Source organism: Eurosta solidaginis, chromosome 5 (genome assembly GCF_040869045.1).
Source record: "Eurosta solidaginis isolate ZX-2024a chromosome 5, ASM4086904v1, whole genome shotgun sequence".
In the NCBI taxonomy this organism is placed as follows: domain Eukaryota; kingdom Metazoa; phylum Arthropoda; class Insecta; order Diptera; family Tephritidae; genus Eurosta; species Eurosta solidaginis.
The window spans coordinates 96772244-96796301 of NC_090323.1; the positions used below are offsets into that span (position 1 = coordinate 96772244).

General features: G+C 35.5%; 2 protein-coding genes across 5 annotated transcripts in view; one reads left to right on the forward strand and one right to left on the reverse strand.

The window, feature by feature from the left end:
* Nucleotides 1-24058, reverse strand: part of dos (daughter of sevenless) — a 564233-nt gene that overhangs the window by 210551 nt on the left and 329624 nt on the right. The window lies entirely within an intron of this gene.
* LOC137252791 (uncharacterized) lies at nt 10834-18364 on the forward strand. The gene is made up of 7 exons (XM_067788877.1): nt 10834-10983; nt 11230-11373; nt 11490-11779; nt 11921-12220; nt 12305-12360; nt 13132-13417; nt 17957-18364. The coding sequence occupies exons 1-7, from the start codon at nt 10872-10874 to the stop codon at nt 18362-18364; spliced, it is 1596 nt and encodes a 531-aa protein (XP_067644978.1). The 5' UTR covers nt 10834-10871.

Consider the following 24058-nt stretch of genomic DNA (forward strand, 5'->3'; position numbering starts at 1 on the left):
ATTTTCTGTAATTGGTGATAACCTGGGTTCGCATCAAATATGAGGATTTAATGAAATCTTTAGCTTTGCAACATATATTTGTCGGTATTGCTTCTTCGAGCGAAAGAGCTTACACATCAACGATATAGAAATTGGAACTCTGAAAAACATTAGCAATTATAATGAACTGATTTCTACAGAAAATTTCAATATAGGAGTTGTAAAAAACTCTTGTTTTAATATACTTCAGTACTTCCATGTTTGTAACACAGGACTTCCTCCTTGTATTGCCCACGATTTATTTGAAGGAATAGCCCCATATGACTTCATGGATATTTTAAAAAAGTTATGCAATAAATACAACGTCGCCATCGACCACATATTTACTTAGCGGACATAAGAAAGAAATTCGTTTGTCATTTCCGAAAATAAATGTTGATGAAGTTCGTCACATATTATTTTTGATGCCTCTTGTATTGATGAATATAGTTTCCAATTACTAGGACCCAATATATTTGCTTTTTACAACCACGGTAAATTTGTGTCGTTTAATCTATTTCCCCGCAAATAGAGTTACTGAGCTTCTATATACATGTTATGTTTTTTTTTTTTTTGTTTTGAATACAGAGCTGAGTGCTTTCCTCATCTTAATCTTAGGCCTAAACACCACTATCTTAAACATTATCCAGATTTAATCAAGCACCAATATTTTAAGAACATAGCTAGAAAATGTAAAAACTTCAAAGACATTACCTATACTTTGGCAAAAACACATCAATGCAAGCAATCTAGTCTTTATAGACATAGGTTAATGAAAAATGTTATATGTAAAACCGCATTAGCACTGGAAAAGAATATGTTTAATATTGAAATTCCAAATGATTTTATATTTGTAACAAAAAAGTTATATTTTCTTGGACCACTTATAAAGAAAATGATGCTATAGTATATTCAATTGACGAAGAATGTAATGTGAATGTTCTTATTATTAACTCTTTGTTTATAAATAAGAATTATGAAAGTTTTATTTGTTACGGTGAATAAGTTAAAATGTGGTTCAAAAGCACAGTAAGCTTGTACGAATCATTTGATACAACACCTAAGAAATTTTCCATTGACAATAATAATCAGATTTTACTTCCAAAACCTATAAAACTAATCACGTTCAATTCTAAGCCATATTTTGCTCAATTTTCGCCAATTGTGGATCACATACAAACTACGTTGCTGTAAACGAATATGAAAGTTTCCTTAATTTCAACTAGTTAATATTTGTTATGTTTTTTTATTTTCAACTTATTTTTAATTAATAATAAATTTAAATGCGCCGACAGATCGCAGAAAAAAGCCTTCGTGTGTCAAGCATCTATTGCTCATATTATTGAGAAAAGTATCAATACGGCAATACTTTGACAAAATCATTTAAGCAAAATACATATTTTTTAATATTTCATTTCATTTAGCTAAAGGCTAAAGCGTACTCCGCCTACCACACCGTATGCCCTGGGTTCACACCCCGGGCAAAGCAAGATCAAAATTTTAGAAATAAGGTTTTTCAATTAGAAGAAAATTTTTCTAAGCGGGGTCGCCCCTCGGCAGTGTTTGGCAACCGCTCCGAGTGTATTTCTGCCATGAAAAGCTCCCAGTGAAAACTTGCAGATGCCGTTCGGAGTCGGAATAAAATATGTAGGTCCCGTCCGGCCAATTTGTAGGGAAAATCAAGAGGAGCACGACGAAAATTGGAAGAGAAGCTCGGCCTTAGATCTCTTCGGAGGTTATCGCGCCTTACGTTTATTTATTTTAATGGCTATTCCCTTTTTGGACATAAGCTCGTTTTGGAGTGTGATGGGACAGATATAGATGACGACGAGACCTTGCAAGCTTTTTTAAAGTTATGAGCACTCTAATCATTTTAAAATCTGGAGACTCAGTAATGATACTACCTCCAGCAGTTTCGCCAGCACGACCGCGCAGTAAAATTTACTAGTCAGCAAGAAGCTTTTTCAAGCGATGTTTCATACCTTACACTTGATTCCGACTATGGCTCTACAAATTTCCAGATGTTACCGCACTCATCACCCCAGGAACAGCCACCAAATGATCTACAAAATAGTAGCCAGGAAAGTCAAGAAATTCCGTGTTGTACAAATGGCGATGAAAATATGTCTTCGGGCGCTCAACTTAAGGTGCTACTGTTCCTAATTTGACTAAGAAGGCACCACAGACTCTTTGTGATTCGTTTAACGATTTTGAAATTCCTTGGAATAAAATGTCTATGGAAATGAAAAAAAATTACTGGAAGAGAAAAACATTTAGGAAAATTGCTGAACCAGTTTTGTAACACCATTGTAGATGAATTGCGGTAAAAATCCGTATACATTCCTATGAGCGTTTACAGAAGCATCTCCCAAATGGCCGCTCATAAATATTACGAATCATTTGTTGAGAGAGATGGCCAAAAAAATATTATACCACAAGTTCCTGTTTTTTTAATCACAACAATGAGAAACCGTAATAATTGTTTGACCTCTTCAGCAAAAAAAGGCTCTTCTACCACAAATATGTCACTAAAGTTGAGAAAAACCATCCATACAATGTCCCATAGTTACAAATCAAATGGATTAAAACATTTAACTATCGGCATTTTCATAACAATATTTATTTAAAACTCGCAATAATAAAACACGAACTTTCTGAATTAAGGAAATGAACGATGTTTCTACACGGAAATAAAATTTAAATCTGTTTTCTATTTACAATCTTACATCTACTTATACTAATTCTGACATAAATAATAATTTCGTAAAACTAGCGACCTGGTAAGTGATAAGTAGGTTTATTTACAAGTACATATATGTATGTATGTTGTTAGTTAAGTTGACCATGCATGGATACACAGGCAGGCGTTGGCTGTATATAGTAGGAGAGCTGGTAAACATTTTTGAGCAGGTATTTGAGGCACAATGAAAATTATGTACAACGCTTTTTTAATGGTATCTAAGTATAGAAATGCAGAACTGGCTAAGGGGTGGCGGGGCTGAGACTGCCCTTGAATTTAACAAAAAAATTTATGTTTGTATGCTAAAAATGTTTTTGAGGCACTTTGAAAATTAAATATGTTAAAATTTAATATTTGAAAAATATAAAAAGAAATAAGCCAGATTATTAGGTTTGGTCTAAAACTTTGCCAGGTCATTGCAAAATTTTTCTTTAATTGAAAACATTTTTCGAGGCACTTTGAAAATTATAAAAAGAAATAAACCAGATTATTAGGCTGGGTCTAAAACTTTGCTAGGTCAGTGCAAAATAATTTTTTTTTTTTTTAACTGAAAAAAGTATGGACGGGACTGTCTTCGGCTGTCCCGAAAACTTCATACCTTTCATGGTAATGTAATGGTATATTAATTTCGTCACGAATTCCACAATGGTAAGTCCTTAAAGGAAAATAGATAGAAGTACCATTAAGTATACCGAAATAATCAGGATGAAGAGCTGAGTTGATTTAGCCATGTCCGTCTGTCTGTTTGTATGTAAGATAGTCCCTCAATTTTTGAGATATCTTGATGAAATTTAGTGAGCGTGTATTGAGGTGTATTTAGGTGTCCGGTTAGAGATTTGTCGGAACCGGCCGGATCGGACCACTATAGCATATATCCTCCATACAACCGATTTTTCAGAAAAAGAGGTTTTTTGTCATATCTTCCTCAATTTATCAAATTGAAGCTTTAAACTTCACCATATGCTTACGTATATAGCATATATTGTTCTCTGAAAAAATCATAGAAATCGGCGTTATATATAGTATATGTCTCATACAACAGATTGTTCAGATAAGAAACTTTTCTCTTTTTGCCCCATTTTAACAGCTAGAACCTCAAATTTCATGCTTACGTATATAGCACATATTTTTGTCTGAAAAATCATAGAGATCGATAGTATATATATTATATACCCCATATAAACTGTCATTTTTGCCCCTTTTTTACGGCTAGAAGCATCAAATTTTATCAAAAACTTACGCTTACTTCACATATTGTTGAAGTAAGTGATTCGTGGTCATAGCTTTTACATGCAGACCACAAAAAACATGAAACTTTGCATCCTCACACAAAGTACCTACTTATTTTTTTATTTTATATTTATCTTAAAAATCGCTGAAGTATGTACATCTCTTCACTATATATTTCTTATCTCATACACCCGATTATTTGGATATTACGAATGGGATAATATTATTGTTCAGCCCCATTCATGAAATGTATGAAGTTTTCAGCACAGCCGAGGACAGTCCCGTCCATACTTGTTTCAATTAAAAAAAAAATATTTTGCACTGACCTGGCAAAGTTTTAGACCCAACCTAGTAATGTGGCTTATTTGTTTTTATAATTTTCAAATACTAAATTTTAACATATCTAATTTTCAAAGTGCCTTAAAAACATTTTTTCAATTAAAGAAAATATTTTGCAATGACCTGGCAAAGTTTTAGACCCAACCTAATAATCTGGCTTATTTCTTTTTATATTTTTCAAATATTAAATTTTAACATATTTAATTTTCAAAGTAAGTAAAAACATTTTTTCAATTAAAGAAAATATTTTGCAATGACCTGGCAAAGTTTTAGACCCAACCTAATAATCTGGCTTATTTCTTTTTATATTTTTCAAATATTAAATTTTAACATATTTAATTTTCAAAGTAAGTAAGTAAAAACATTTTTTCAATTAAAGAAAATATTTTGCAATGACCTGGCAAAGTTTTAGACCCAACCTAATAATCTGGCTTATTTCTTTTTATATTTTTCAAATATTAAATTTTAACATATTTAATTTTCAAAGTGCCTCAAAAACATTTTCAGCATACAAAAATAAATTTTTTTGTTAAATTCAAGGGCAGTCTCAGCCCCGCCTCCCCTTAGCCAGTTCTGCATTTCTATACTTAGATACCATTAAAAAAGCGTTGTACATAATTTTCATTGTGCCTCAAATACCTGCTCAAAAATTCTTACCAGCTCTTAGACTAATACAATTGTAGCACGTACCTGCTGCAAGTAAATGTAAGCAAGGTGCTCGAGGTCAGGTCAGAAATGAGTTAATATCTTTTGAACCACAAAATTGTCCAACTTAAAACAAGTAAGGAAGGCTAAGTTCGGGTGTAACCGAACATTACATACTCAGTTGAGAGCTATGGAGACAAAATAAGGGAAAACCACCATGTAGGAAAATGAACCTAGGGTAACCCTGGAATGTGTTTGTATGACATGTGTATCAAATGGAAGGTATTAAAGAGTATTTAAAGAGGGAGTGGGCCATAGTTCTATAGATGGACGCCATTTAGGGATATCGCCATAAAGGTGGAGAAGGGATGACTCTAGAATTTGTTTGTACGATATGGGTATCAAATGAAAGGTGTTAATGAGTATTTTAAAAGGGCCTGGGCCTTAGTTCTATATGTGGACGCCTTTTCGAGATATCGCCATAAAGGTGGACCAGTGGTGACTCTAGAATTTGTTTGTACGATATGGGTGTCAAATGAAAGGTGTTAATGAGTATTTTAAATGGGAGTGGGCCTTAGTTCTATAGGTGGACGCCTTTTCGAGATATCGCCATAAAGGTGGACCACGGGTGACTCTAGAATGCGTTTGTACAATATGGGTATCAAACGAAAGGTGTTAATGAGTATTTTAAAAGTGAGTGGCCTTAGTTCTATAGGTGGACGCCTTTTCGAGATATCGCCATAAAGGTGGACCAGGGGTGACTCTAGAATGCGTTTGTACAATATGGGTATCAAACGAAAGGTGTTAATGAGTATTTTAAAAGGGTGTGGGCCTTAGTTCTATAGGTGGACGCCTTTTCGAGATATCGCCATAAAGGTGGACCAGGGGTGACTCTAGAATTTGTTTGTACGATATGGGTATCAAATGAAAGGTGTTAATGAGTATTTTAAAAGGGCGTAGGCCTTAGTTCTATAGGTGGACGCCTTTTCGAGATATCGTTATAAAGGTGGACCAGGGTTGACTCTAGAATGTTTTTGTACGATAAGGGTATGAAATGAATGGCGTTAATGAGTATTTTAAAAGGGAGTGGGCCATAATTATATATGTGGACGCTTTTTCCAGATATCGCCATATAGGTGGACCAGGGGTGACTCTAGAATGTGTTTGTACGATATGGGTATCAAATTAAAGGTATTAATGTGGGTTTTAAGAGGGAGTGGCTCTTAGTTGTATATGTGAAGGCGTTTTCGAGATATCGACCAAAATGTGGACCAGGGTGACCCAGAACATCATCTGTCGGGTACCGCTAATTTATTTATATATGTAATACCACGAACAGTATTCCTGCCAAGATTCCAAGAGCTTTCGATTTCGCCTTACAGAACTTTTTCATTTTCTTCTACGTAATATGGTAGGTGTCACACCCATTTTACAAAGTTTTTTCTAGAGTTATTTTTTGCGTCAATAAACCAATCAAATTACCATGTTTCATCCCTTTTTTCGTATTTGGTATAGAATTATGGCATTTTTTTCATTTTTCGTAAATTTCGATTTCGAAAAAGTGGGCCGGGTATAGTCGGATTTCGTCCATTTTTTGTACCAAGATAAAGTGAGTTCAGATAAGTACATGGACTAAGTTTAGTAAAGATATATCGGTTTTTGCTCAAATTATCGTGTTAGCGGGCGAGGGAAAGGACAGACGGTCGACTGTGTTAAAAACTGGGCGTGGCTTCAACCGATTTCGTCCAATTTCACAGAAAATAGTTACCGTCATAGATTCTATGCCCCTACCAAATTTCAGAAGGATTGGTAAATTTTTGTTCGACTTATGGCATTAAAAGTATTCTAGACAAACTAAATGAAAAAGGGCGGAGCCACGCCCATTTTGAAATTTTCTTTTATTTTTGTATTTTGTTTCACCATATCATCACTGGAGTTGAATGTTGACATAATTTACCTATATACAGTAAAGATATTCAATTTTTTGTTAAGATTTTACTTCTTCATCCGATTTTTCTAATTTTTATTTAGCACATATATAGTAATAGTAGTAACGTTCCTGCCAAATTTCATCATGATATCTACAATGACTGCCAAATTACAGCTTGCAAAACTTTGAAATTACCTTCTTTTAAAAGTGGGCGGTGCCACGCCCATTTTCCAAATTTTACTAATTTTCTATTCTGCGTCATAAGGTCAACCCACCTACCAAGTTTCATCGCTTTATCCATCTTTGGCAATGAATTATCGCATTTTTTCAGTTTTTCGAAATTTTCGATATCGTCCGATATCGTTCATTTTAAATAGCGATCTGAGATGAGTGCCCAGGAACCTACATACCAAATTTCATCAAGATACCTCAAAATTTACTCAACTTATCGTGTTAACGGACAGACGGACGGACAGACGGACAGACAGACGGACGGTCATGGCTCAATCAAATTTTTTTTCGATACTGATGATTTTGATATATGGAAGTCTATATCTATCTCGATTCCTTTATACCTATACAACCAACCGTTATGCAATCAAAGTTAATATACTCTGTGAGCTCTGCTCAACTCGGTATAATAAAAAGGGTTTTTTAAATGAAAGTGTATCGCTTATTATATATATTTTTTCGAAAATATTCGTGGGGGAAAACCGTATGTAGTAATTATTTAATAAATTCATTTTCTATTCATTATTTTGATTTTATAAAATTAAATATTTTTAGTGCAGTTAATAATGTTACCTTCAAAATGAAACAAAAATTAATAAGATACGACGAGTGGAACCAAAGCATATAGCATTTTGAATGTGGGCAAGTTTGTTTACCCATCGAATCTGAGCACATGCAGATCTCTGAAAAAAAATTTTTCGAGGAAATCCTGATATATGTGTTGACTTAAATTGAGAAAAGGTTCCAACAAATAAATTTGGTCTTTTAAAAAAGTGAAACTTTTTTTTCTACAAATCCGTACGATTTGTAAAACAATGACCCATCGAGGAGACAATTTTTAATATCGAAGCACCAAAAGAAATCCTTACAGCAGTCAGAAGAGGAAATTCTTCTGCAATACATGGCTGATTGCTTTGCACCATAAAGACAGTTTTTTAACAATGTGCACCATATACCAATTGTCACAGAATTTCTTCAAAATTGGCCTATGATATTTCACAAAAAATGCCTACTTCAACATATTGAAAAATTAATGGAATTGGACGTATCTATATTTAAGTTTCACTTTAGAGCATCTGAAGCTAAATTGAAAGCGTTTTTCAAAATTTTAGAAAAAGGAAATGATGAAGACATTTAAATAGCCATTTCTAAACATTTCAAGGAAAACCACGAGCTATTATTTTCAAAGTTTGAGGTGTGGTTTATATGTAATTTATGTTATATGTTATTTCACACATTGAAAATACTTCATAAATATTATATTTTATTTTATATTGCAGTTTGTTTCATGGAGGGTGGAGCCGTGTGTAGAGGTCCACGAAAGTGGGGAAAGCTTCTGACCGCCATTCACCTGGGAACGGCCAGAGCGATTCTTTTGCATGCGGTTCACTACTGCCGGTCGCTTGCGGACAAGTATCTTCTGGGTAGCCGCGAAACATCCGTTTAGCGGTGAGCTAATGTGAGAAGGCGACAACCTGGCAAGGCCACTCTGACATAATCGGTTTAAGGGCTAGCCGGGGGGAGATCTCATCAGCAGCGTCTGTACACCTCTAGGTGCGGCTGCAAGCGGGCGTCTGTCTTGGAGCAAGCGGCTCGCTATATAAACGTGCCAAGTAATATTTTCACCCCCGCTGGGCGGGTTGTGCGCTGGCCTTGGGACCCGCCACGTAAAACCATACCCCAATGAAATATAACAACAAGCCTCGGATAAATACACTCTCTATTGATGACGACCATGGCAAAAGTTTGAAGGACAATGAATTGAGGGCATGCACCTGGAACGTCCGCTCCCTGAATGGGATTGGTGCAGATGCCCGGCTGGTTGATGTCCTCGTCAAAGCAAAATCTGACATCACCGCCATTCAAGAAATGCGTTGGACGAAGGAAGAAAGAAGATCAAAAATTGTGACATATATTGGAGTGGCCATACGAATAAGCGCAGTTTCGGCGTCGGATTCGTGGTGGGAGAGAGACTTTGTCGCCAAGTTCTGGCGTTCACACCTGTGGACGAACGTCTCGCCGCTATCCGAATAAAAGCAAAATTTTTTAATATATCATTCATCTGCGCCCATGCGCTGACAGAGGAGAAAGACGATGAGGTGGATGAAACTTTTTATGAACAATTAGAACGCACATACGAGCGCTGCCCCCGTCACGATATAAAAGTCGTGCTTGGTGACTTTAACGACAGGGAGGGCAAAGAAGGTGTTTTTGGCCCTACAGTCGGAAAGTTCAGCCTACACAATGAAACTTCTGCTAACGGACTGAGGCTGATTGACTTTGCCGGTGCTCGAAACATGGTCATATCCAGCACGAGGTTCATGCATAAAAAGATACATCAAGCTACATGGCTGTCTCCTGATCGAAATACTCGCAAAAACCAAGGAACAAAAAACACAAGGAAAGCTACACAGTTAAAAATATTGGAATATATTTTAAATCCTGCTTCGGTTTAAAGCAAATTTTAAACATTTAAGGTTTTAATTTTAAATTTCATAAAGTTCACTGCAAAAAGTATATTTTTACAGTACAAATTTTAAACCTTCCTTGTACTAAATCGAAATTTATTCTTCACAGGTGTACTTTTTATACCTACTTCAATCTAACTCGCAAGTATAATATTTTAAAGTTTTAAAATTAAACTAATTTTGGATTAAAAATAAGACTTGACTCTTTCAAGTATTAGTTCTTAGACTTTCTTGGTCTAAAAGTGATATTCTGCTCTTTCAATTAGTCGCTGCTGACAGTTGGATTTGAATTACTTTGTTTGTGCCGTAGGCAGTAGGCTCTGATATTTTGCTACGCTGGCGTCTTTCATCGTGCCAATCAGAGATCTGCAGTTAGTACTTTATTTTGGGTACATTCTAGCATTGAACAAAACCCGCTTTGCGAGTAGGTGTATGATTTGGTCACAACTGGCCACGGGTTAGCGACGGCGGTCAATATGATCATTTTGTTTGATACGCTTAAGTACTAAGTTAAGGACTAATATACACACAAATATTAAGTAGTTTAGAGGTTTAAGGTCTGCTACAAAAATTCTACTATACAACTCCGAGGAAAAAATTTTCATTTCAAGTCCTTTTGTGCAAGATATTTTCGATAACGTAATTTATCTCTCGGTTAAAATAGAACTTATATTGCGGACGCGGCTAATTTAGAACAAAGACTAATATTAGAGCGAAGCTCTCGGCTACGATTTATTATAGTTTTGAAAAATGTGTACAACCTTGCTTTGACAAGTGGAATATTTTTTTTATTTCAACGCTTTCTTAGTCATAGTAACTATTTATATAGTTTTTTTGTCACTAACGTGACGCAAGGATAAGCAAAAAATTGTATATTTAAAAAACTCCGTTATTCGAACCAGCTTCGCGCTTACAAATTTTTATGGAACTTAATTAAGAAATTTTTACTTTCGTTTCCTTTACGTTGGACGCTCTCCTTTAAATTATTCAACTTTTTTTTGTAAAATTATACCAAAATCTAAAGCAATGTACCGAGACATTTTCAAAGTACCAGTTTGTTACGCAATTAATAAAAGTGGCATCGCTACTGGAATGATTTACACACACACCTTATTGCGTTCGCTCGTTTTTCGGCGTGCACGAAATTACGTACGGATGCTGGTCTCTGATGTCGACAGCCGTCAGCTGCATTGTTTTCTTTTCTTCGTAATTGAAAATGTTATATTTCTGAAGCTCTCGCGCAACATACATATGTACAGAAGATCATAAAATGGCTTCATTTGTCAAAGTAAAAAGTGGTAATATAATCAAATTTATAGAAATTAGAAAAGTTATCGATGATAATACGGAGGAAATTACAACTGATGATATAATATATTCGGGTAAGTTAAAATAGTACAACAAAGTAAAAAAATACATAGAGTGAGTCAATTAAGTTTACGTACAACGGCATTTCCCCGAATTAATCTTTATTTTCTTCATTAAATTAATAAAAAGTAAACATTTTTGACTTGTAATTGAAACAGTCAATAGTAGAGCTTCATTGGGGGGAATGCCTTTGTAGGTACCTAAACTAAATGGCTCACTGTATGTATGTATTTTCTCTTTTCGTGAACCATTTCTTGCAGTTGGATTGGCGTTTGATTTTCACGAGAACGCGGTGCTTAAATTTCGCGATCGGGATGGAGCAAATATCGAAAACGACCACCTCCACCAAATTGTGCAGCAATACGGCAAATGCAGTTGTTTTTTACTTGAAGTTTTCACTGGCGGTAAGACATTTTTTTATGCAATTATTGTGAATTTGTTCTTTAATTCATGATATTGCTTTGTTAATAATATATGCAGGTATGTACATTTATGGCTACTTTGATTTTTATGTTTTTAGATGAAGAAAGTATTTCCAAATCTTTGGTAAAAACGCCGGTATTTCAAATCCACAGCGCTGCATTAGAGGCACATCTGCGAAGCGGAGATTATTCACACATTTTGAGAGAATACAGTGATAGTGGAACTCATACAGACTCTTCAAGAAGGCTACTGGTTCGAGAGGCGGTATCTTTTATGAGACATCATTTTGGAAATTACCCTACAAAAACGCAGAAAATAGCAACTGCAGAGGCTATTATTGCTCTTTTTCCAAATTACAAAATTGAAGGAAGCGCATATGGTGGAATCGTAAGTATTTGTTCGTGAATTCAGGAAATGACGCAGTAAAATATGAAAGCATCAGTTTTTTGCATTCACGAAGCAGCACCATAGTTGTCTGCTTTCATTTTCGTCATACGTCATACCTAATTCTTTAATTTAAACTTTCAGGAGCTTTTCTACAATCCTATCGATAACACTTGGTATTTGTCCTCGAAACTAAAAAATTTTAATTCGAAAAGGCGTAAAACTGAGGGAAAGTCAGAAGATATTGCAGAAGCAGTTTGCGCGAGCAACGATGAAAATCTTTCCAATGAAGACATCGAATTTTTCAAAAATTGCATTGTGAGCGAACAGAGAGATACTATAAAAGAAAGACTGGCCAAGACAATAAAAGGTCGTCAGAAATTTTGTGCAGCGAGTACAAATATTTTTTCAACGTTTAGATTTTTTCTGTTTGATGCAACATTGGTAATTAATGACAATATATTCACTTTTGTATTTATTCATGAATGTATGTAATTGTTATTTCATGTTATTATATCATTATTACAGATTTCTTTTGATTTTGAGTTGCAATACGGAGAAAATAGCAAATATTTACTGCAGAAGTGGGAAAATACTCAACTTTCGCTAAGGAAATATATGACGAGTCCTCTGGAGTTCAAAATCCTATAAATAATCGTAAAATTCATATATCTTTGATATTATTCAATACCAGGCGTAACGTTTTTGTATATTTTAAGGTTGGAATTCCGAAGTACAACCCTTTCTGTAGTTGCTAAAACTCCTGCCCTCAACTGCAGCGAAGTGTAACTTGGCGAAAAGGGTTCCATATAAAGTCTCTGAAAGCAATTTTATTTCATTTGCAAACCACAACTCGCCTATAGAAGAAGTAGCCGCTGCCTCACGTCACCCTATTTTACTTGCTGTTGGGCCTAACAAATTAGCAATAGCTCAGTATTTTGTAGTCGTTGATGGTAAGAAGCTAAGTCTACCTATGTCGTTCAGTTTTGTTGAAGCATTTGATGTATATTTCAAAACATTTTACATATTTAGTATTAAGTTTGATCCGACTCTAACAAGCTTTCCAAATTTTTTTGCTAAATACATTTACGAAATAGAAAAAAGTTTTAAATCTAGTACGAGACAAATTGAAGTAAACTGTAAATTTATTAAAAAATTTGACAACCTTAAAAGATACAAAAGTACTTTATAAGTATTGCCAAAATGTATTTCTGCTCTTTTTGCAACAAAGTATTTGACACTACTGCTTTTGTCATATTTCATTTGAAACATATTCATTTTTTATCGGAATCAAAAGGAATTATATTAAACTGTATAAAATCAAAGAGCTGTAAGAAAACTTTTTGCACATTTAGCGGGCCTAAAAGACATGCTGAACATTGCTCTGTCGGTGTTAATGCAAGCGATGTATTAAATGTGACTTCAGATCTCATACCAGCATTAAATATATTAGATGAAGAATTACCAAAAGAAGCTGATTTTGTGTCAAGCGATGTAACGCATCGCTCAAAGAAATTGTGTAACGATTTCAATTTTGAAGTTCCAATACAAGCATCGTTTTCGAATTTTGCGAAACACTTAATGGCATCTGGAATGGCAGAAAGTAACGTAAATGAAATTTTTAGTCCGCTTGAGGAAATTGTAGGTACTCTTTTCCACACATTCGAGGATTTTCTTAAAAATAGACATAGTGAAGTTAACTCTACTATTTTAAAAGAAACATTTCATAGCTTTGGCTCATGTGTTACAAACCGTATAAAGAAGTTTTCAAGTAACTACAAAAGAAGCGAAATGTACAAAAAAGATGAGTTCTATGTACAACCAGTTTCAAAGCCTCTGGGTGGTAGATGGGACATCAAGACAAATAGAAATAACAACGAATCTTACAAAGAATACGTGGAATGCACCTTCCAATATGTACCAATCTTAGAAACTATAAAAGCCCTTTTTAAAAATGAGTCCTTTAAAAACTTGTATCATAAAAAAAGCCATGCTTGCAAAGATAGCGTTTATGTTAATTATTGTTGCTCGAAAAATTATAAGCAGTCTATGTTATTTCAAAGCAATGCAAATGCGTTACAAATCCAACTTTTTTACGATGAGTTCGAAGTAGTAAATCCTTTGGGGAGTAAGACTGCGATCCATAAAATCGGTGCAATTTATTTTTCAATTAGAAATTTACCACACGAGTACTTTTCACAGTTAAGAAACATATATTTAGCCGCTCTTTTCTTTTGTACTGATTTAAGAAACGAATGTACAGATTTCCATATGAAATTGCAGCCTATTGTAAAAGATCTTAAATATTTTGAAGAAGAAGGAATTAGCTTGGAAAGTCTATTAAGATTGCGGTCCCAGTATAACGACCTGTTTAGTTTAAATAAAAATGAAGTTTTTAATGACCTCAAAGAATCAAAAGGAATCAAACACTATTGTAAATTAAATGAGTTAAACTACTTTCATATAATAGACAGTAATAACGTAGATTTGATACATGACGTTCTTGAAGGAGCTGTTCCTTTTGTTCTAAAACATTTTTTTAAAACAGCAAAACATTTCAAATATATTAGCGCTGCAGAGATAAACAGTAAAATAAGATTCTACAATTATGGATTTCTTCAAAAAAAAAATATTTGCTAACAAATATCTGTTGACAAATTAGGTGCATCACTCGGTCTCACGGCATCTCAAAACTTATGTCTTATATTACACTTCCCATTAATATTTTTTACATTCAAGAAAAACTGCCACATTTGTGGGAGGGTATTACTTCTTTACTCCAAATAATCAGAATTACAATGTCGCCAGTTATTGAAGAAAAAGATATAGAGATTTTAAGTGAAACAATTAAATCTCGTTTATCTTGCATTGTAGAACAATATAACTTAAGCCTTTTGCCAAAACACCATATGCTAACCCATTATCCCTCGGTGATTAGAAAGCTAGGTCCTGTTGTACACTCTTGGACAATGAGGTACGAAGCTAAACATCGAGACTTTATCAAGCAAGCGTCTGCAACGAACAATTACATAAATGTTTGTAAAACGTTAGCTTCTAGGTACCAAAAAAACTTTAGTTATTTTCTTGAGCAGATGACGACAGAAAAAACAGCCTCGTTTGAAAAATTAAAAATAAAAGCAACTTCAATTTTAGAACCGGAAATTAAAAACTACTTTATTGAAAATCAATATATCAATATCAAAATTTATACAACAAATCGTGTAGAGATTAAATATGGGTTTTCCTACAGATGTAACTTTTATGTATATATGGGAAAAGAAAATACCGAAGTAAAAAAATTTGGCCTTATAAAAAATATATATGTAGTCAATGCTGAAATACATTTCCATTTATTGATTTATTTGTGTACTCTTTTCAATCCCCTTTTAAGTGCGTATGAAATATTTTCTACCGGAAATTCATGTATGCTCAAATTTAATTCATTAAAATTTAATCGGCCCTATGAAGCTTATGAACATAATGATAAGTTATATGTTATGATACCTCTACTGTTACCTGAATAATTGTAATAATTTTAATAAATAATTGAATAAAAATGAATTTGAATGAAAATCAAGTTTCTGTTTTTATATCAACATTGGACTAAAACGTAAACTTCTTTGGCTTAAATTTTAGCCATTCGAAGTCTAATTTTGAGGTAAGTTTAGACTGAATGGTAAACCTCGCTGGTGTTAATTTTGGCGAAGTAAAATACTGTTTTTAAACCAATCTCAGGATCAGCGTTAAACTTCATCGGTTTTGTTTTTATACATATAAGGTCTAGAATACAGTATTTTCAGTTAAATATTTAGAATTATTATTTACTATATTTAACCAAAAACAGGCCTTAAAATTAAACCACTCGAGGTCTAAAAAATGGAACGAATCCTGATTAAAATTCAAACCCAGAAAGGCTAAAAATTGTTTGAACTTTTCAAAGTTTAAACTTTAGTATTTTTTCGGTCGAGTCATATATACATACCAAGAAAGTTTAAATTTTAGTCCAAAATTTTTAACAGTGTAGACGTCGAAAAGCTTCAATCACAACAGACTGCCAATGATTTCGCAACTTGACTCTCATTCCTGCGAGAGTGCTCTCTGAGAGCACAACTCATCCTGAAGGAATACAGGAGCAGTGGGAGCATATTTCCAAAGCACTTCGTACTGCCGCCGAGGAAAAAATTGGTTACCGGTGACCGCGAAAAAACAACCGGTACGATGAAGAATGCTACGTTAAAAGCGAGCGCGACAAGATGAGTGTGTGAACGCTATCGTGAGTTGAAAAAGGAAGTGAGACGCCTTTTCAGGAAGAAAAAATCAGAAGCAGAAAGGCGAGAGTGCAAGGAGCTTGAGCTGCTAGCCACCAGGAATAACGCCCGAAAATTCTACCAAAAAATACGGCGACAGAGGGAAAGTTTTAAGACCGGGGCAAACTCCTGTAGGAATGAAAACGGCGACCTTGTAACTGATGTCCAGAGAATGCTTATATTATGGAGGGAATACTTCTCTGCTCTCCTAAATGGAGGCAGCAATTCACCGCGCAGAGATGAAGAACCCGATCCCGCAATCGATGATGATGGAATATATGTCCCCCCGCCGGATTATGACGAAGTTAGAATAGCAATAACCAGATTGAAAAACAACAAGGGCATGGGCGCCGATAGATTGCCTGCGGAGCTATTCAACTACGGCGGCGAGGAGTTGGTAAGGCGCATGCAACAGCTTCTTAATATGGGCGGACGAGTGCATGCCCGACGGTTGGAATCTAAGAGTTCTTTGCCCAGTCCACAAGAAGAGGGATACTGCAAAATGCATCAACTATCGTGGAATCAGCCTTCTTAATATCGCATATAAGGTCCTTTCAAGTGTATTGTGCGAAAGATTGAAGCCCACCGTGAACCGGCTGATTGGACCTTATCAGTGCGGCTTCAGACCTGGTAAATCTACCATCGACCAGATTTTCACAATGCGCCAAATCTTGGAAAAAACCCGTGAAAAAAGAATCGACACACATCACCTCTCCGTCCACTTCGACAGCACGAAAAGGAGCTGCCTATATGCCGCTATGCCTGAATTTGGTTTCCCCGCAAAACTTATACGGCTGTGCAAAATGACGTTGAGCAACACCATCAGCTCAGTCAGAATTGGGAAGGACCTCTCCGAGCCGTTCGAAACTAAACGAGGTTTCAGACAGGGTGACACCCTATCGTGCGATTTCTTTAATTTGATGCTGGAGAAAAGTATACTAGCTGCAGAACTTAACCGCACTGGAACAATATACTATAAAAGCGTGCAATTACTGGCATATGCTGATGGCATTGATATCATCGGCCTAAACACCCGCGCTGTTAGCTCTGCTTACTCCAAACTAGAAAAAGAAGCGGTAAAGATGGGTTTGATGGTGAATGAGGACAAAACGAAGTACCTGCTGTCATCGAGCAAGGAGTCAGCGCATATGCGCCTTGGCAACCACGCTACTGTTGGCAGCCATAATTTCGAAATAGTAAAAGACTTCGTTTATTTGGGAACCAGCATCAACACTAGCAATATCAGCACTGAAATCCAGCGAAGAATCAATCTTGCCAATAAATGCTACTTTGGACTAGGTAAGCAATTGAAAAGTAAAGTCCTCTCTCGGCGAACGAAAATCATACTCTACAAGTCACTTATCGTACCCGTCCTGCTATATGGGGCAGAAGCATGGACCATGACAACAGCAGATGAAGCGGCTTTGGGAGTGTTCGAGAGAAAAGTTCTTCGAAAGATTTATGGACCTCTACGCGTTGGCGATGTCGAGTACCGAAGAAGATTTAATGATGAGCTGTACGAGCTATACGCAGACATTAACATAGTCCAGCGAATTAAAACGCAGCGGTTGCGCTGGCTAGGCCATGTTATGCGAATGAAAGATGATGCTCCGGCCAAGAAAGTGTTTCTATCGGAACCCGCCTATGGAAGCAGAGGTAGAGGGCGGCCCCCACTCCGTTGGAAGGGCCAGGTGGAAAACGATTTAAACTCCCTTGGTGTGACCAATTCGCGCCGGTTTGCGGAGCGAAGGAGCCCTGGCGCGCCTTGTTGGAAGGCCATAACCGTTTAGACGGTTAAGCGCCAATTAAGTAAGTAAGTAAGTTTGTTTCATGGTTTCCAATTCATAACTAAATTTTTCGATTTTAAAACAAGATGGAGAAGCAGGAGAGCATTATTGAAGAGCTTAAGAGCATCGAAGAGCGCGTCATGCAGCAGTTTCGGGATTTTTTGGCTGAAGTCTCAAACATAAAACTTAAATACAAAATATTGAAGCCCAAGTCGGAAAAATTGAGCATGAGTGCCGATGTAGAAACGCTACGAGCGGAAAGAGTGCAATCTGAACAGCTGAGTTCAGCGGTTCAAGCACTCAGAGTAGAACTTGACGACTGCCAAAACTCACTAATATCAACAGACGTCATAGTTAGAGGCATCCCACACACAAGAGAAGAGAATCTGAAAGAAACTTTCGTAAAGCTGTGTGACGCTGTTGTAGTTCAAACACCTCCACTCGCGCCATATTCCGAATCGCCAGCAAAAACAACAACAAAACATCGGGATTAATAATAAAACTATGTTCTGCTAGTGACCGCTCGCTCTTACTAAGCTCAGTGGCGCATTACTGCAAATTATTGAAGAGACCAATTATGCTCTTTGATATTGGGCACATTACAGAGTGGATATGTACGAAAGTCTGACTCAGCGCAACAGCCAAATTCTACAATTTGCACTACAACTTAAAAGGAAGAAACAAATACAATTTTTGTTCACAATGCGCGTGCATGTAAGAGTCAAAACGAATGAGAAATTCATCAAGGTATAAAGCGTTGACCACGTCAGTCATGTGGCAGAAACTGAAAAAAATTACCAGCTAACCGCTTCGGCGAACCTGTCTCCGCTTCAAGAACACGTATATAACGTATCTACACATGAACACATATATATATATACATTTTTATTTTTTATTTTTTTTGAAATCAGCCTTCAGTAATCAGCAAATGAGTTTCAGGCAAACACTACGCATATTGTTTATTTAAGCATGATTTTCGTTTGTTACAATTTTATGCTATTACTATATGTGACCCGGTCTATGAAAAGGTGGCTTATGACTCAAAAAAGAAATTGCGAGAAATAGCTGTTAAAGATAAACAATGCATTTCTTCAGTTTCTTAGTATTAGTAATTTTTTTGAGTCATAAACCACCTTTTCATAGACCGGGTCACATATACTCTTCTAAACTTTTTTCTCGATGGGGAAAAAATTCGCCCTACCTGTTACTAGAGACACATTATCTCCGCTACATTTAATTGCAGACCTTGAACAAGCAATACAGACGATGGAAGATAATAGACAAAACGACACCATCAGATGTAAGTTTGCTACCAAGATCAACACCTTTAAATATAAAATAAGGAACGGCCCAAAGGAGAAAATTATAATAAAATGGTTTAAGAACACAAAAGAATTTCTGAAACAACACAAAGACTCTATAGTAGTTACCAATGCTTATAAAGGAAGCAAAAAAGTAATGATGTACAAGACAGACTACAAACAAAAAATGAAATAGCTACTAAACGAAAGACAACTTACAAAACCATACGGAGGGATCCAACACATCAGTTACAAAGGAAGAACAATAACATCGTGAACGATATCTATAAACAAAAGAACATGAGCCTCAAACAGAAGACACAACTCGCGTGCACTGCGGCAGAGCACCTAGACTGTATGGCCTCACAAAGATACAAAAAAAAAATACGCCCCTTCGTCCGATATCGTCGTCCGACAATGTACCTTGTTACAACCTTTCGAAATACATAGGCCACACACTGAAAGAAATCGTATCAAAAAGGTATAACGTCCAAAATGCGTTCCAAGTGAAAGAAAAATTAAAACATATAGAGATAGAAGATGACGAAATCCTGGTATCGTTTGATGTGATATCTCTCTTTACCAATATACCCACACAATTAGCAATCCACACCATTATGCAATAATGGAAAACATTAGAGGAACACACAACACTAACCAGACCTCAGTTTCAAAAAATTTTAGAGTTTTGACTACGCGACAACAAATTTCTTTATGTACGATGGAATCCTTTATCAACAAGTTTTTGGTATGCCAATGGGAAATCCCTTATCACCCACGGTGGCAGATATCGTGTTAGATAAAATTATAGACGACAGCATTACTGAACTGAAATCCCGTGACATATATATCAAATACATAGACAAATATGTAGACGATATATTAGCTATTGTAAAAATCCCAGACGTGGAAGACATTCTCAAAACACTGAACGCACAACATAAAAAAATCCAGTTCACGACAGAAAAAGAAAAGAACCAAAAATTAACCTTCCTAGACATCGAAATTATAAGAGAAAACAACAAACTCAAAACGAACTGGTACTGTAAATCCATAGCTTCCTCCAGAATGATAAATTACAATTCCAACCACCCATGGACCCAGAAGAAAAATACCGCCGTAAACCTCATTAACAAAAATTTCACCCTAAGCGACCAGGAGTTCAGAATAGACAACGAGAGGAAAATAAAAAATATCCTATTCAAAAATGGATACCCTAATGCAGTGATTGAAATGCTTATACAAGCAACAATTAATAGATTAGAACAGGAACACAGAACTATGGAAAAAAACCAAGAACGGGAAAATAAAGTGTACACAGGAGTCACATATATACCTGGCTTAACGGACAACAAAACATTAAACAAAATTATGAACAACAATAACACAAGCTTTGCAAACCGCACTGTACCCTAAATAAAATATTTACAGAAACAAAAGACAAAATAGACAAAGAACAACAACACAATGTCATATACGAAATAAAATGCAATGGTAAAGTTGGCGAAAGCTGCAACAAAATATACACTGGTACAACAAAACGTGCATTGGGAATTCGAGTCAATGAGCACAATGCAGACGCGAGAAATAGCAAAACGAATACAGCTTTAGCTGACCACCTTACAAACAACAAACATTCAGCGGACTTTACAAATGTACGAATACTAGACGTAGAAAGAAGAACAAAAACCCGACTGACACTGGAAGGACTGAGGATACAACAATGAATAAAAGATGCTGTCAGTTTTAAAGAAGATGTGGACAATATAAATTGCGCTTATTCAACAGCGATTTCAGAGAGTAAACATGTATGCGCACGGAAATAGTCGGAAGTACTTATTAATAAATTGTGAATTGTTTTCAATGTTGTTTGTTTATATGTTATAATTTAATCAGTTATTTTATATTTTTGAGTTCAAGGCCAGATTAAATAAAAAACTTTTAATTTTTTAATTTGATTTGTTTTATTTTAATTAGTTGTCAATATTTCGACTTCACTCTGAAGTCATCATCAGGACTGACTGCAAAAAACAATACGTAATTTTAATAATAAAATAAAAACATTTATTTATGCATCGACACCACTTACATCTTCAAATGCGCTTTCAAGACTAACATTTAACATAACAATTATAAAAAGAAACAGCGATTAAAAATCTAAACAAACAGAGTAAACAAATGAAAAACCGTAATTGTAAACAAAAACTATAAAACAACAAATAGTTAGACGGCGAATAGAACATCGATACATACATATATATTTGGCATTACAGTGTTGTTGTGAAACGAAGACGAAAACTTTTTATGTTCGTGCGGGTCTGTAAAAATGCATCACATGCTTTTGTTGTTTTTTATAAGGTTGCGGTAGACGTGAGAACAATTCGCGATGCCCGTTTTGAAATTCATCCTCTTATTATTAGGGGTGTCCACTATATGAAGCATTTCTAATGTGAAGCGTTGGTATAATTTTTCTCTACTTCTAAAATGGTTACATTGTCAAATTCTGGATAATGTCCTGTTTCTAGGCAGTGGGATGTTAAAGCCGTTTTGTTGTCTGAAAAATTGTTCCTTAATTTTATATTAGATCTATGTGCGGATATCCTTGTCTTCAATTTTGTTTTTGTAGTCCCCACATATACTTTCTCGCATACGTGGGACCCGTCGCCATTGCAAGGAATCTTGTAAACTACATCCGATTTTTCATGTGTTGAAATTTTATATTTAAGATTGCTAAAAATTTTCCGCAGGGTGTTGTCATATGTGAAAGCTAACCGCACGTTCTCTTTATCGTACATGCTTGAATATTTTATTCTCTCCGATAATTTCGGGACATACGTTGCAGACTTGTAAATTTTGGCATCTCTAGTCTCTTTATTACCTACATCACTGGGTCGGGAATAATAATCACGAATTATTTTCGATGCTAACTTTATGGGAAAGTTGTTGTTTTCTAGAATCTTTTTGATAGTTTTTATGTTTTTATCGTGATAAATATTGTCGCTGATCGATAGAACGTGTCTGACGAAGTTGTTGGCCGTGTTCAAAATTGTTCTCTTTTCATGTTGTGAGTGAAAGTTTATAAGCCTCCCCGAGGCTGTTGGTTTTTGATACCAATCTATAGCTAAGAAATTATTTCTTTTGATTACCAATGTATCTAAAAATGGTATTTCCCCGTATTTTTCTATCTCAATTGTAAATTTGATGGATCTGTGATATCCATTCAGTATGTTAAGCAATTTGTTTGTATCTTCTGTTTTTACTATAGCGAATATATCATCCACGTACTTTGTAAGTAATCGTGGTTTGTTAACAGATTCAGTCTCAAATCTGGTTAATAGTTCTTCCATAATGACATCCGCTATTACCGGTGACGCTGGTGATCCCATTGGCATCCCTGATCGTTGCTCGTATATCTTGTCTCTGTATTTAAAATAACGATTTTCTTTGATACAAAACTTAACAACATTTAAGAAAAGTTCTTTCGTCATGGATGTGTACTCTTTTATCTGGTTCCACTTAGAATCTATGATATCAAGGGCCAAATCAACTGGGATACTGGAAAACAAGGAAACAACATCGAACGACACTAGACTCTCATCATCATACACATAAGTATCTTTTATCTTTTTCTTGAAATCCATCGCGTCTATTACATTAAATTTGGATGTCATTGTTAGTTTTTTTAATATTTGAACAACGAATTTACATAGACTGTAGGACGGAGTATTAATAGACGAACAAATACGTCTTAGCGGAATCCCTGCCTTATGGATTTTTGGCAGACCATAAATTCTGGGTGGGTTCGCTGGTTTACAGGTAAGACGGTACTTTTCTTTAAGGTCGATGGATTTGTTATTGTACATTTTTCCACTATTTCATTATTTTTCTGTTGTAGTCTACTAGTGGGGTCACGCTTCTTTCCCTAGGCCCTAAACATGCCCTACCGACGGAAGTGAGTGATTTTCCTCTTTTTAAAATGATAGCGGACGGAGAGAATTACATACAGACGATTAAAGAAAAAGAGAAACAAGAGATAGAAAGGAACAACTTGACGACACTTCTGCAAAATCACCTAAATATGACGAAAACTTCCGTTAGAGATAAATTTACAAAAGACACCCTGCGCTCGACTAAACAATTTTTAAAGAACAACGAACAGCTTCTAATTCTCAACGCAGATAAAGGAAATGCTACAGTAGTGATGGATAAAATCGAATATGAAAAAAAGATGCGGACAATAGTAAATGATATTTCTATGTACAAAGTATTGAAGCGTGACCCCACTAGTAGAATACAACAGAAAAATAATGAAATAGTGGAAAAACTGTACAATAACAAATCCATCGACCTTAAAGAAAAATACCGTCTTACCTGTAAAACAGCGAACCCACCCAGAATTTATGGTCTGCCAAAAATTCATAAGGCAGGGATTCCGCTAAGACCTATTTGTTCGTCTATTAATACTCCGTCCTACAGTCTATGTAAATTCGTTGTTCAAATATTAAAAAAACTAACAATGACATCCAAATTTAATGTAATAGACGCGATGGATTTCAAGAAAAAGATAAAAGATACTTATGTGTATGATGATGAGAGTCTAGTGTCGTTCGATGTTGTTTCCTTGTTTCCCAGTATCCCAGTTGATTTGGCCCTTGATATCATAGATTCTAAGTGGAACCAGATAAAAGAGTACACATACATGACGAAAGAACTTTTCTTAAATGTTGTTAAGTTTTGTATCAAAGAAAATCGTTATTTTAAATACAGAGACAAAATATACGAGCAACGATCAGGGATGCCAATGGGATCACCAGCGTCACCGGTAATAGCGGATATCGTTATGGAAGAACTATTAACCAGATTTGAGATTGAATCGGTTAACAAACC

Bases quoted from the DNA above. Each gene is read 5' to 3' on its own strand.
- LOC137252791 (XM_067788877.1), top strand. From the start codon at position 10,872: ATGGCTTCATTTGTCAAAGTAAAAAGTGGTAATATAATCAAATTTATA. The intron at 10,984-11,229 runs GTAAGTTAAAAT...CATTTCTTGCAG, and splicing joins TGATGATATAATATATTCGG to TTGGATTGGCGTTTGATTTT. The intron at 13,418-17,956 runs GTAGGTACTCTT...TTTTAAAACAAG, and splicing joins TTAGTCCGCTTGAGGAAATT to ATGGAGAAGCAGGAGAGCAT.